At 32.5% G+C, this 13,669-nt stretch overlaps 3 protein-coding genes across 4 annotated transcripts; 2 read left to right on the forward strand and 1 right to left on the reverse strand.

Moving 5' to 3' along the window:
- Positions 1-114: 114 nt before the first annotated feature.
- Positions 115-7,635, forward strand: Nup205 (nuclear pore complex protein Nup205). The gene is made up of 10 exons (XM_085480156.1): positions 115-295; positions 669-835; positions 982-1,398; positions 1,630-1,921; positions 2,015-2,734; positions 2,814-6,089; positions 6,165-6,418; positions 6,551-6,790; positions 6,886-7,087; positions 7,211-7,635. The coding sequence occupies exons 1-10, from the start codon at positions 286-288 to the stop codon at positions 7,426-7,428; spliced, it is 5,796 nt and encodes a 1,931-aa protein (XP_085336282.1). The 5' UTR covers positions 115-285; the 3' UTR covers positions 7,429-7,635.
- PIG-C (phosphatidylinositol glycan anchor biosynthesis class C) lies at positions 6,949-10,209 on the reverse strand. Of its 2 annotated transcripts, none has more exons than XM_085480159.1 (3): positions 9,557-10,209; positions 9,148-9,425; positions 6,949-9,058 (listed from the first exon to the last, which is right to left on the reverse strand). In XM_085480159.1, exon 3 carries the CDS (start codon positions 9,014-9,016, stop codon positions 8,198-8,200), a length of 819 nt encoding a protein of 272 aa, XP_085336285.1. In that variant the 5' UTR covers positions 9,017-9,058; positions 9,148-9,425; positions 9,557-10,209; the 3' UTR covers positions 6,949-8,197. The 2 variants fall into 2 exon arrangements, with proteins under 2 accessions (XP_085336285.1, XP_085336284.1); XM_085480158.1 differs by having other exon boundaries at positions 9,527-10,209.
- Positions 9,788-12,508, forward strand: Ubc10 (ubiquitin conjugating enzyme 10). The gene is made up of 4 exons (XM_029300509.2): positions 9,788-9,890; positions 10,255-10,350; positions 11,199-11,385; positions 11,910-12,508. The coding sequence occupies exons 1-4, from the start codon at positions 9,864-9,866 to the stop codon at positions 12,077-12,079; spliced, it is 480 nt and encodes a 159-aa protein (XP_029156342.1). The 5' UTR covers positions 9,788-9,863; the 3' UTR covers positions 12,080-12,508.
- Positions 12,509-13,669: the final 1,161 nt, after the last annotated feature.

The following is a 13,669-nucleotide window of genomic DNA, read 5'->3' on the forward strand; positions in this document are numbered from 1 at the left end:
GAGTTCCGAAAATTTTTTATTTGATAGCCAATCGCGTTTTTTCTCATCTAGTGTCTTATCTCTGCTAGTAGGTGTTCGATGCCTTAATTTTCGTCTCTTCCGGATTCCCGCCAGAGAACCGGTACTGGCCGGTACGTTTTGCAAAATTTGTATGGTTATATGTTTTTGTAACGTCGTGTTTAAGTTATTTGAGAAAATTTCTAATTAAACAGGAAAAAACGAGATTTATTGAACTTATACAATTGTAAGACATTTTATGCTAAATAACTGCAAAAAAAGATAAAAATGTCTGAAGGTAATATCCAAGTATACAACATGCATTTTCAGTCACGCGATGGATTTAACCTCTCAAAACACAAATAAATCTGACTAAAAATAAATTTTGCGTAATTATAAACACAAATTGTGATATAAATATAAAATTAAAAAGTTAAAAATTTGTATAATTGAGTAATATTGTATAAAAAGAAATTTGTTTATTGTATTTTTTTATGCATCAAATTTGAAAGATGTAGCAATAATGTAATAACATAATTCTTGGAACTTTTCTATTATCTTATATTAATAAAATTTTTGTTTATTTTATTTTATATAATATGCATTTAATTCTGCATGTAAATTAATTTAAAAGTCTGAAAAAAGGATGTATGTGTTATCTTTTTGTATAGACAAAGCAGCAATAACAGAAGATATGTGGACTCCGTATAAAGAGCTGCAAAGTCTTGTTGAAAAGTATGTAATATCAGTTCCTGATATTCAGGATCCACAATATCATGAATTTACAGAAGCTTTGCGAAATCATAGGCAAAACTTTCTTACTATCCTCAAAAATCCAGTAAGTACACATATATATATATATAATTTTAAAAATAAAATTTTAGTAAATGTATAAGACAACATATAGATAAAATCTTTAAATTAAATTTTAAAATTAATATATATGCTATATATATAAAACATATTAAAATAAGATTTTTTTAGCCAAAAAATGCAAAGAGTCGTGAAGAAATTAAAAAAGGAGTCACAGATGGTATAATGTTACCTGGTTTGGGTCATCAAATATTATCAAAGGAATTAGTAGATGAGACTCTCATTATATCAGATATGTATGACTTAAATGAATTTATGGCATTGGACCTCCTTTGTACCGCTCAACTACAAATGCCATATCATCCTGGATTAACACGTGGTTTAACAGCTGTCCTCTTATATTATGATGGAAGGAAAGCATTGACCTCAGTATTAAGGACATTAGTACACGCTCGTATTGGTCATAGTTGGGCAGTTGATACACCGGTTGCTCTTACCAGATATATCACAGATTATACAAATAAATTGCAAGAAGATGGCCTGTTGAACAGGATATTGTCTTTGATAGATGAAATGGATCCTACCAAGGTATTATATTAAGAAAAAAACTATATATTATAATAAAAATACATAGAGAGAATTTTATGTCAAATAAAGTATACTACTAATATTTTAGGAAAAATTCTAAAACAAATTATTAATATGTAATATTATTAAAGCATAAATTGATAAAATTTCACAGTTTCTGTAATTTTATAAATATTTAGATTACTTTGAAATGAATTAATATTTCCAAAAATAAAATAAAATTTTAAATAGGAACAAGATTTGCTGCAACAAAATAGAGCATTAGGTGGAGCTAAACATCATCAGATGGTTATGAAACTTTACAATGATACACGACAAGATTTGGCTGATATCTTGTACTTATGGTCCGCTCAGTCATCTATACCGAATATAATTTTGTTTCGCCTATTATCTATATTGCAAACACGTCAAGTAGAATCCGAAGCAGGCGAAGGAGGACCTGACAGAGTTACACTTGCACTCATTATGGCTGTTTTGAATGCTTTCAATTTTAGTTTCTTACACAGTCGTGAAAACGGCGAAGGTATAATATAATATTTTATAATATTTATAATATTTTATGAACATGTCAATATATGCAATTGTTACTATTTATTTATAATTTTATTTCTTTTAGAATTAATTAATTCAATGCCACTGATAGCAGAGAGAGAAGCACTAGAAGAACTGACTCAAAAGTTAATATCTACCAACATAAATTGGGAGAGTGCTGGATTACGAGGAGTGATACAATTTGCTTTAGCAATAGCTATGATAACAATTAAATCAACTACTGCTCATTTTCAATCTCAAAGTATCATTCCAGAGGACGACATATTAGAAGCTGCCTTGGCTAACAAAGCTTTTCATTTTATGGCAGAGGTTCTATTCAAAAATAGTTCTATACATCAAGAAGAATTTTACTTTCGCTACTTTCATACACTTATTTCCGACTTTATATTACTAATGCCTGTCAAAGTCAAAGAATTACGTAGTCGAGCCGATGAATCCATGCGTTTGATTCAAGCATTCCAGCAAGAAGGCATTGAACCTCCAATGAATCTAGATAATCATTTTGAATACTTAATGCTAATGGTAGCGGAACTGTATAAGAAAGATCCATTGAAATTAAATTTAGCCATGGATTATTGGTGTCATCATACTGACACGACTCATGTATCGCCTCCTGCGTACATCAGCCGTTTGCCCTCGAGACAAGTTGCTTTGTTTAAATTTATACGACTTGCCGGAGAGATATTACCAGCAGGTTTATTTGTTCCATACATGAAGATGATAGCTTCTCTCGCTTCATCGCCGCAAACTGCTAGATATGCGTTCAATTTCTTTAAACCCAACGGTAAATGTAACTTATGGACAAAGTATATTATACAAATTACATTATTTTCGCAGAAATTATACAAATGTCTGTTATACAGGTTCATCGGGTTCAGCAACAATCTGCTGGGATCACTTCTTCAATTCCTTAAGTCGATACTATTACAATTTAAGGCAGGAATTGCCTCCTAGTCAGGATACGGTATACAGGCAAAGATGTCATCCGAAAGGAATCATGCCGCAGGAGGTGAAAGGTCTCGAAGCAGTGCTGTTGGTTGTTCAAGTGATAGCTAAGAATGATGAAATGTCAAGAGTCGCGATATACGATCATCCGAGCTGGAAAATTTTGCAGTCTCTGATCGGTTTGGTGAGCTGCGCAATGCCGATACCACTAAAAGGTGTGTTAGTGAGAACTCTTGCGGCACTTGCCCGATCTCCGGAGAGTTCCTCCAGTGTTTGGCAAAGTTTAGAAGCCGCTCAGATTCTCTCGACCATACCTACGACGAGCAGCTATCAGCCGAGAGGCGTGCAAACGGAACTAGAAGAGATCGAATCCAGGAACGAAGAGTATCCGTTAACGCGCGCGATGTTAGAACTATTAGATGTGCTCACCGATTTCCCGATACCGCGTTTGTTGGGTGTAGGTCAACGAAATCCAGGATTCGATCCGTATCTACATTTCATTATCAATACTGTCTTTCTACGATTTCATACTCGTTCGTATAAGAATCCGGCCGAGAAGTGGAAGATCGCGGAAGCCTGCCTCAAGATATTCTCGAAGTTAGTGAAACAATACGAACCGACTGTCGAGGATTTTGTGGGATGTAAGGTCGAGTTACAAGGTGGTGAAACTACGTTGGTCAATTCTGCTCCGGGATATCACCTTATGACTCAATTGCACACCACGTCTGAATTATTGCACGTGATATTGTACATCCTGGACGAAGGTTGCAATCATTTTGACACTTACGACAGCTTTCCGGGTAAGAAGTATTTGGAAAATTGCAGCTTTCATTGCTTGGAGATATTAGAGCGTGGACTAAAGACACAAAATAATTATATGACGCAGTTGACTACCATACCTTCGATAAACAAAATCATGACCGGATTGTCGCGTTTGCTGCTCGGAGTAAATCCTCGCACTGCCAAGCCAGATCACATGATCAACATCGTCAAGTACGTTTCTTATAATTCGTGGCTACCGAAGCAAGCTTTCGTAGCTGTTGGCGTCATTCATGGCGTGACCAACGAACCTGGAGCAGATTCTGAATTGTTATCGACATTCACGGCGACTTCTGTTTTAACGACAAATGTTAGGCACGGCTTCGTCGAGTGTTTAGACGCGGACAATGTCATTTTGGAGGAAGACGACTTGGAGTTGACAGCCACCAGCGATCAAAGCAGGCAATTGCAGACTGGAAATTGTAAGGAGAGAATTCTATTGTTGCTGATGCACAGTATCACCCGGCCTGCACCCAATCTTGCGCATTACTTACTCGGCTTTGACATAACTAAGGACATCAGGAAGACCGTTATTCAGCAACCAGGGATCCTGGGCTTCCCGCGTACTTGTTTACACTCCATCTTAGGCATTCTGGAGCAATCTCTGGATTCCGGGCGCGACAAGATAACCGAAGCTTGTTATTGCTATCTCCATACATTGACGGCTAATAGCAAAACATCGACACCTGTTCTGAGATTTCTACGTACCACGAGCAACCAAGACTTCGTTCAAAGACATCTGTCCAAATTACCGTTTCAAGAACCGAACAAATCGATCGAGCTCGGCTGCATGTCTTGGTTATTGAAGATAGCAGCCATCGAATTGCGAGTCGCCGGTGGTGGTTTGCAGACCTCTTTGATTCAACGATTGGTGGGGAGTTTCAATCAAGATAAGGATCAGATCGTGCTCTCGCAGAAGCTGCTAATGGACCTTTTACATTATATCGACTTCCAACTGTATCTGGAGCCCGCGAAATCCTGGGAATTCTTCGATCCGTCGCAAATCGAGGTAGTTTTAGGCAAGTGTAGCACTCCTGTCGCCTTGATGGGCGGTCCACGGCTCATCGACATCAGAAAACTGCATTCTCTCATCACCGAGGAATTAACAGTTACGCAGAGTAGCGCGACTGCTACTCAACGCAAGCTCATGCAGCAGGAAGTCAAATCCATACTTGCGCATGCATTAAAGAAAAATCAGACCAAGGTTCTGTCTTACGCAACCGTGAAATTCGTAGAGGGCTGGTGCCAAACTACAGAGATCCTCTTCTCCGTCGCGACCAATCAACAACTGCCGGTGACGCAAAGGCAGAATCTCTTACTGAATTTGTCGCATGATTTACTGCAGAAGATGACGTCCTGCGAGGCCCTGAGCGAGATTAAGACCCTGGTATCCGGCACGGTTCTGATGCTATTAGTAAACTTGCGAAATAGTTTCGTGATTCAGTCGGACAACGAATTACTGCCATCGTCACCGTCGAATACGACGATGATGAAGATCATTTTGAATCATATCTTACAATGGATCATAAACGCCGGCGCTTCCTCGCAGAAAGTCGTGACGCATCTTTACGCGGCCCTATTGAACTTCTTGAGCATCGTTGGCTTAGAAAAATCAACCGAACACGTAAGCGCGATCGACTCAATGTACATCAGCCAGCTGGATAATTCGTTGAACCGACTCATGCCTGTACAGGAACGTTCGCAACGTTATGCGACGATTCAAGTTATTAACAGTTTCGGGAATCAACTGATGGATATTTTATGCCACAATTGCTCAGGTGGACACGACGTGTGCAAAATGCTTGCACTGTCTTGCCTAGACAAGATTCTGGAATTGGATTACGATAATGCGTGGATGATTTACCTGGCGAGCAGAGGTTACTTGAAGCACATGATAGACAGCCTATTGGAATCGGATAATTTGCTACGATGTATGTTGCAGTCGGAACCACAAACACTGCGACCTTTGTACCTGTACGAGGCGAAGATGGCAATTTTTTGCAGAATGGCCTCAACAAGATTAGGCGCGGAGAGTCTTTTGGAGAACAAGGTTTTATTCTGCATGTCCAGTATGTGCGTGTTCGATCAGCATCCTGACGTACACGTAGGTTTCGAGGGTGGCGATTACTCGTTCATACCTTCAGTCGGGCAACGCTATCAACAAATCTTCCTGCCGGCTTTGTACCTCTGCGATGCTCTGTTCACCACGTTAGGAACGGAGAATCAATCGTGCGCCGTACAAGTCTCCGGCTTTCTGCAGAGTCACAGGGATATTGTGGAGATGGCTTTAAGAAACGCATTCTTGAAAGCAAACGTGCTTTTCTTGAAAGAGATCGCGTGCCTCACTGGTGTAATATCCAGATCTGCCAATATAGGTTTGTAATAAGTATCAAGCTTTATATTTGTATGTTATCTTATTATAGTTTTTTTATTATACAATTACTTTTCAGATATGTACAAACTTGTGGATGATGAATTGGCGAAGATAAATATAGATGATTACAAATTGGAGAATAGTACTGGAATGAGAGAATTACGGGCGCATTTGTATCGGCTGCAGAAGTTGATGCTATCATTGTTGTACAGATTTCAGATTTCAGAGTCGATTCCAATGAATCATAATTACCAACAAGCTGAAGCAAATCAGCAATATATTTCTTGTATACAGATTGTCGCCAACGTCTTGCTCTACACGCGTAATCAGGTAAAATTGTGATATAATACAATTATTATATAAGATAGTCTAGAGAGAAAATGTCTAAATTACTTAAAACTTGGACTTTCTGGTGAACATACTGTAACATAATGCAACAAATTATTTTATTTCTACCTTTAGATGCAGCACAGTTGCATGGATCAGAAAATACGAAATGTGCTGTTTGATCCTTATTTAACGCGGAAATCAGGAGGAAGACAAGATAAAATGAAAGACACTTCCAGTGGGATGCATTTAGGCATGATAGTTGAACAGTTGGAATCTGTAACAAAGTTACTACACACCGAACTATCGCATATTGATTCTCTAATAAAGAAATCGCAAGTAGTAAGCGACATGAGTACAGCAGAATTAAAGAAGGTGAGCTTTTAAAGTTGTTAAAATTTTCAATCAAATTTGCTTATGTGTAATATCTAATCATATGCGAAATTTATCATAATTGATCTTATTGCCAGTTTATGTCTGAAAGCGAGATGGAACTTGATATAGGAAAACAACGAATACTTGTCGAACAAAGATTGAATCGTTGGGTAAAGGATAAACGACAAAGTATAAAATATTGTTCTCTTATAATAGAACATGCTTTATATATTCTCTGGAGCCATTTGGATTTTTATACTATGCAAGTGATATCACGACAAACTCAAAGAATGCATGGTCAGTGTAACATATTCAGCTTTAATATTATATATATAAAGAATATTACTTATATATCATATAATATAATGTAATATTACTTACATACAATTCTTTAAACACTTAAAATATTTGTTTCTACAGTGTCTTCAAGCGGAATTGATGAAAGTATGATAGAATGGAAAGTCTCAATGGAAACATTAATGGAACTGAAGCAAGGACTCGTTTCTATATTTACGGATGCTTTTATTACACAATTATTGGACACAACGCATACCGAATATGCAACAGTAGATCGTAGTTTTATTGAAGCTCTTATAAGACGAATTAAAAGATTATTACAGTTTATAATTATAAAGTGAAGAACTACAAAATTTTTGTTTACACTGATAGTTTCAATTTTGTTAATTATCTCACAACCTCAATTACATTTTCTTCATATCTAGCATACTGTTTATAATTTAAATATGTATTTTTTATATCAATTTGTATACTTAACCACCATTTTGTTATGTAAAAAAGTGGACTGTATTTATAATAAATATGAAGAATGTACTTCGTCATTATAACCATTATATTACATATTATTTGAAATTTGTTATGCAACTATTAATAATTATATTAAAATTTATTATACAATTATTAATGATATATATTTAAAATTTATTATATAACATTTATTTGAAATATTATATTACATATTGAAATTATATATTTCAACAATATTTTATTTCAAGAATACCAAATATACATACATACAGTTAATGTTGATTTATATTTACATAAGTAAATTAAGGAAAAATAATTGCTCCTTTACACAAATTATTCTCGTTTAAAGCATCATCTTTTGTAAAACATGGTAAGAGAATTATAATGTATGTAAATATATATTAAAACATGTTTCTTTTGTGTGTTTAAAACATTTATCTCGGACATATAATGCAATAAAATCTATTTTTGTAATGTCATGTATTATTTATTTATATTATAACATGTATTATATGATATAAAAATATCTGACAAATAAAATGTATTTCAAAGTACACATATATAATGCAAATTTAATGGATTACATGTTTACATATGTACATATTTTTAGATATTTTACAGAAAAGTTTAGTTTTATTTGTTTTATGAAACTATTACTGCTTCATCCCATGGACCATAAATGTTATCTTTATATTTTTGGCATCTGATATACCAAAGTGGACAAATAAGATGGAGAAATATTATAGCAATAATAAAAACGTATGAAAATGTTTGTGAAACAAATAAAAGCAAATGTATGGTACCAATTGTCAAAAGGACTGATATAACAATTTTATTATTTATTTGTGACAACAAATATGGTAATAATACAAAAAATTGGACTGAAACTGTTAAAAGTGAAAAAGCGTGTAATGGAGATGTTAATCTAGAAGCTAACATTAGCGAGCCAAAAATTGAAGAAGTTATGGATAAGGAATCTGACAAAGAGATTTGTGATGAACCGTATTTGCTAAATGTCAAATGAGTCAAGAACATTAATATCGTCATAGCATAAATTGTATCTGTGCTAATCGTTTCGGTTAAAGTTTTCAAAATAGGCGATAATATGTAACCAAATGTAAGAAATATTAATACTGTCCATAAATCTTTTGTCAATTTCGCAGGTCGATTGGATATTTTGATGTTGTAAATAAAATACCCAAAAATTGTTAATATGCCCCCTGATATTACAATAACATTTGGCGTGATCCACTCGTTATTTAACCAAATAAATATTATGACAAAAAGTACTACAATGCTCAATTGTATGGATATACTTGCACCTAAACTTATCGCTTCAATCAATGTTACATTATTTGGTTTTATATTTTTACGTAGTTGTTCTAAAAAGGATCTGTCTGTGTAATTATCCGACAAGCCATAATTTTCATATAAATTTTTCTGCCACTGTATTTCTTTCATACCGATGTACTTTTAGAATCGCAAAGTTCTTGCTTTTATAGTCTGCAAAATATTTATATCCATTATAATGCTATGATATTTATCACATGAATTTATAACAATTAACAATTATATATAAAATATATCCTCACCATATTTCTCTAAAATATTATTCAAATAATGTATATTATTTTACTCTTCTCTGATATTTTTATTAACATGTATATATGTTATATAAATGTATAATTTATAATAATTCTGTAATATAATTCCATAATTTTGGAAAGTATATTTTAAATAGAACTACACCACTTTTGTGTGCACTTTCGAAAAATATTTCTTCTCTTTTTCAGCAAAGATTAGCTAGTTTGTTAGCTGCCAGATTATCTTCTTGAGATATATAATTCCAAACTTTAGATTAGTAATTGTCCTGGAACAAACGTAATTACACGTTCATAATCCAAAAAAATAATATGTAAAAATAAACCAGTCCAAGGACGGTAACAAACTTAAAAAAAAATATTTATTTACAATTTTTATTTATTTCATTTTTGTTATAACCTCATCTAAAGTCAATCAAATTTAGGCAGTGACTTTCATCATTGCAGTAACTGCACTGACTGCAATCATTCGAAAATTTATTCGTCGATCGCAACCAATCAAACAAATGGAGCAGAGATTTCCTGCGTCCCGATTGGTCGATTAAATTCTATTCGACGAATGGCAAATTTTTGAACGCGTCCTTTCGGTACGAAAAACTAGGGAATTTCTCCTAGGAGGAGAAACCAGCACTGACAGTGGACTCGAGGCTCGAGGAGAAGTTTTACTGTATGTATTGTACATACTTTTAGTAGAATTTATTTTCAAAATGGCCGCAACGAGAAGATTGCAAAAGGTAATTCGGTAAAGCCTTTCGTGATCGGTTCACGTGACACGGACGCGACACCGAGACGGACGAGATCGTCGTTTGACAGTTCGGCCGCGGGCGAATTTTTCCGCGTTCGCGATTCCGTCAGATCGGCGAGAAAAAATGGCAGTTGCGATGGATCAGCTTTTCCTCGTCTCATCCTCGGACCCTCGCGATCTCGTCGTTAATAATACCGATAATTATGTCATTAGCCGATTTCGCGCATCTTCACGTCGCGATGACAGTTACCTGTCACTGTCACGATGTGTCCGCGAGTTGAAACTGACCCGACTGACGTGATCGATGTACTACTGTACCCCGTACTGACACTTTGTGTTCTGACTTTTTCCAGGAGCTCGGCGACCTGAGGGCGTCGGCGATGAAAAATTTTACAAATATTCAAGTAGACGAGTCTAACATCCTCACCTGGCAGGGCCTCATTTTGCCGGTACGTAAACGTCATCCTCGAGAGCTCGAGGATGTACGTAACCTAAAATATGCGCGGGGTGCAAAGTGCATCTGTGACTCATCTTCTCTCACGTGCATAGCTTGCGTTTTTTTTCACACACCAGGTGAAACATGTACTTTTTCGAGAGAAAAATGTATGAAGAAGGTTGAGAAATGTGATTGCTTGAAAAAGCATTGCTTGTGTTGCATTCTTTCAATTTATGTATATCTGTTTTGTTAATTATCTATATTGCTAAATTTCTTCTCTAAATACAGTACTTTTCGATAAAAGTGACAATCAACATTTAATTATAAAAATGTATTTTTTAAAATAATTTAGAATAATTTAATCTTATTTATCACAGATCTATATATAATTAAAATATGTATACAAATATATATATATATAACATATTATTTATATAATTTAAGCAAATTTATTATTTAGATTGTAATATACTATGCAATATTAATTATTTTATAGATTCTATAAAATAATAATATTTAATTTATAGATTCTATATTTTCTCTATGTAAAATTAAATGTATATACAATATTGTTAATTATTATATTTTATGTATAAAAAATATTTAAAAATAGTTCTTGCTTTTTAAGAAAGAATATAGGAAGCATTATGATGTGTTATATATATATATATTTATATATCTATTATAATTTAATAGATTGATTTTTTTCTTTAATTTATAACAAAATGTATATATAATTTTTGTATAACATAACTTAGATGTGTCTTGTATAATTTTGATAATATAAAATGCATATTATTTTTATCTATAATCTTATATTATTAATTATAATTAAAAGAAAGACATGTTTTTTTTCTATAGGATAATCCACCATATAACAAAGGAGCATTTCGCATTGAAATCAATTTTCCTGCAGAATATCCATTTAAACCACCAAGAATAAATTTTAAAACAAAGATATATCATCCAAATGTAGATGAAAAAGGCCAGATATGTTTACCAATTATAAGTGCTGAAAATTGGAAACCTGCTACAAAAACGGATCAAGGTCAGATTCTTTATCATCATCATCATCATCATCATCATTAAACACTGGTTTTAAATAAATAGCAATATTCTTCTAGTATTTGAATATAATGCTATTTCAAGTAAGAAATAGATATTAATAAGAGCCAAGCACAGAAATTGAATACAACAAACTTGTTTAAATAATGTTTCTGCCCTTTCTTTTTAGACTATCTTCAGCAGATTAATTAATAAAAGATGTCATGCAGCTTGATATTTTTCTGTTAATTCATCTACTGAAGATAGTAAAAAAAAAGAAAATTAAAACGTTTAAAACAAGTTTGTTGCCTCTGACACTTATTAGCCTATTTTCTATCTGAATTTTATATTTATCTATCAGAGCTTTTTTATTTTATCATAATTGCTATTTGTTGCAAAGTAGAGGTCTTATATAATAAAATTCTTATTCTTTTAAACTAGAGGGTAAATACCCTAAATTAGCAATCTTATTCAAAGAAAAAAAAGAATGTCTTTATATAATCTTAGATGTGTCTTTTATATTTATAGTGATCCAAGCTTTAATAGCATTAGTGAATGATCCTGAACCAGAACATCCACTGAGAGCAGATTTAGCAGAAGAGTTTCTGAAGGATAGAAAAAAGTTTTTAAAGAATGCCGAAGAATTTACGAAAAAGCATGCCGAGAAAAGACGGGAATCATCATCTTCTAACGAATAACCCCGAGTAATTAATTTTACTCACTGTCACCACCGCGATGCCTGCCGCCCGTCAGCTGATTTGAAGTCAAGCCAATGTATACCTGTCTGTTAATCCCCGTGGAATCTCATAGATTCAAGTTGAGATGACTATGTACAGTATTGGTTAATCCCGACGATATGACTATACGCAAATTGTAATGTTTATAAGTGAAGAACTTTTCAGAGTACAGTAAAGTATGATAAATAACTCTGTATCATATTGTATACAATTTATACTTGTCATATGCAGTTATACTTTGGTTTATTCTATATCTAATCGTTACATTCCAGCTTAATTCTGTAGGAATGTATACGATGATGAAAATGGTTCAACATAGAACCGTCATGTTTGTCAGATGTAGCAACGTATATATAATACAGTATGTATTAAAGTACATATAATTTCCAATGTCGTTTAAGATGTTAATTTATGATTGCATTTCGAATTTATAGCTACCGCTTTATAACTGTTACTAATATTAAGATTACGCATAATAAAAGATGAACAATGTTTTCTCTCAATTTTCAATTTTTCTAAAAAATAAAATTTTTAAAAATGGTAATTACAATTTTATATTAAAATTATATTTATAATCATAACATAAAATTATTGACATTTATTTATGATGTGCAAAGCTTTAAACAGAATTTATTTTTTCATTAATTAATTCATAAAGTATTTTTATATTTGATTTCAAATAATTTTGTTTTCGGAAATTAAATACAATTTAAATAACCTTTAAAAAAAATTTTACAATTTTTTTATATAATGTGAAAAAAGAATTAAATTAATTTGTGAAATTTATGTTAGATTTGTCTACATTATTTTTTGGTGTATTGTAATTACCAAAGAAATAGGATTTAAAATATCAAACAAATAAAACATTAAGTTGTTTTTTAAATATCGTAAACTTCTCTCATTTGTGAATATAGTGAAAAAGTATACATTGTAAAAAAACAACTAACAAATGTAATTGAAAGCATTGGAAAGAAGTCTCTAGTCACTTTTATCTTTCCATCTGATTATTACAGATTTTAATTTTTACAGTGGGCTTGAAAGGCTGAAGAATTTTTTTCATATATCTTAATATTTGGGTGGGTGAATAAATTATTACAACCTATATAGATATATATAAATATAAATATATAAGTGTATATGTAATTCTACATATATATATATATATATATATATATATATATAATGTAAATCTTTAAAAGTTTGAATTACTGAAATGTGAAATGTCTTCTATGTGTGCTGTTCATTTTACACCTATATAATTAAAAGTACAATTGTAGAAATGTATTAATGAAAAAAGTGATAATAGTTTTTCTCATTAAGCATATTTGCATTAATTTTTAAACTTTTTATATGATTATATACAGTTATTATTTATATTATTTACGTTTCTCTTTACATTTATTTAGCAATTTATAGTAGCATTTTAAAAATGCCGGAAAATCTTGCCTTCTCAGTTATTCTTTTACAAGCACATATAGATAAATAATTATTTTTTAATATTTATATTTGAAAAAACATTCTATAAGATAAAATGTTTTCTTTAAAATATTA

The sequence above is a fragment of the Nylanderia fulva genome, unplaced genomic scaffold, assembly GCF_048542155.1.
Source record: "Nylanderia fulva isolate GAGA-0341 unplaced genomic scaffold, ASM4854215v1 Scaffold14, whole genome shotgun sequence".
Lineage (NCBI taxonomy): Eukaryota > Metazoa > Arthropoda > Insecta > Hymenoptera > Formicidae > Nylanderia > Nylanderia fulva.

Coding starts and splice junctions, on each gene's coding strand:
- PIG-C (XM_085480159.1), bottom strand. CDS start 9,016: ATGAAAGAAATACAGTGGCAGAAAAATTTATATGAAAATTATGGCTTG.
- Ubc10 (XM_029300509.2), top strand. CDS start 9,864: ATGGCCGCAACGAGAAGATTGCAAAAG. Junction 10,351..11,198: donor GGCAGGGCCTCATTTTGCCG/GTACGTAAACGT, acceptor TTTTTTCTATAG/GATAATCCACCATATAACAA. Junction 11,386..11,909: donor TGCTACAAAAACGGATCAAG/GTCAGATTCTTT, acceptor TTATATTTATAG/TGATCCAAGCTTTAATAGCA.
- Nup205 (XM_085480156.1), top strand. Junction 6,791..6,885: donor GTACAGCAGAATTAAAGAAG/GTGAGCTTTTAA, acceptor TCTTATTGCCAG/TTTATGTCTGAAAGCGAGAT. Junction 7,088..7,210: donor ACAAACTCAAAGAATGCATG/GTCAGTGTAACA, acceptor TTGTTTCTACAG/TGTCTTCAAGCGGAATTGAT.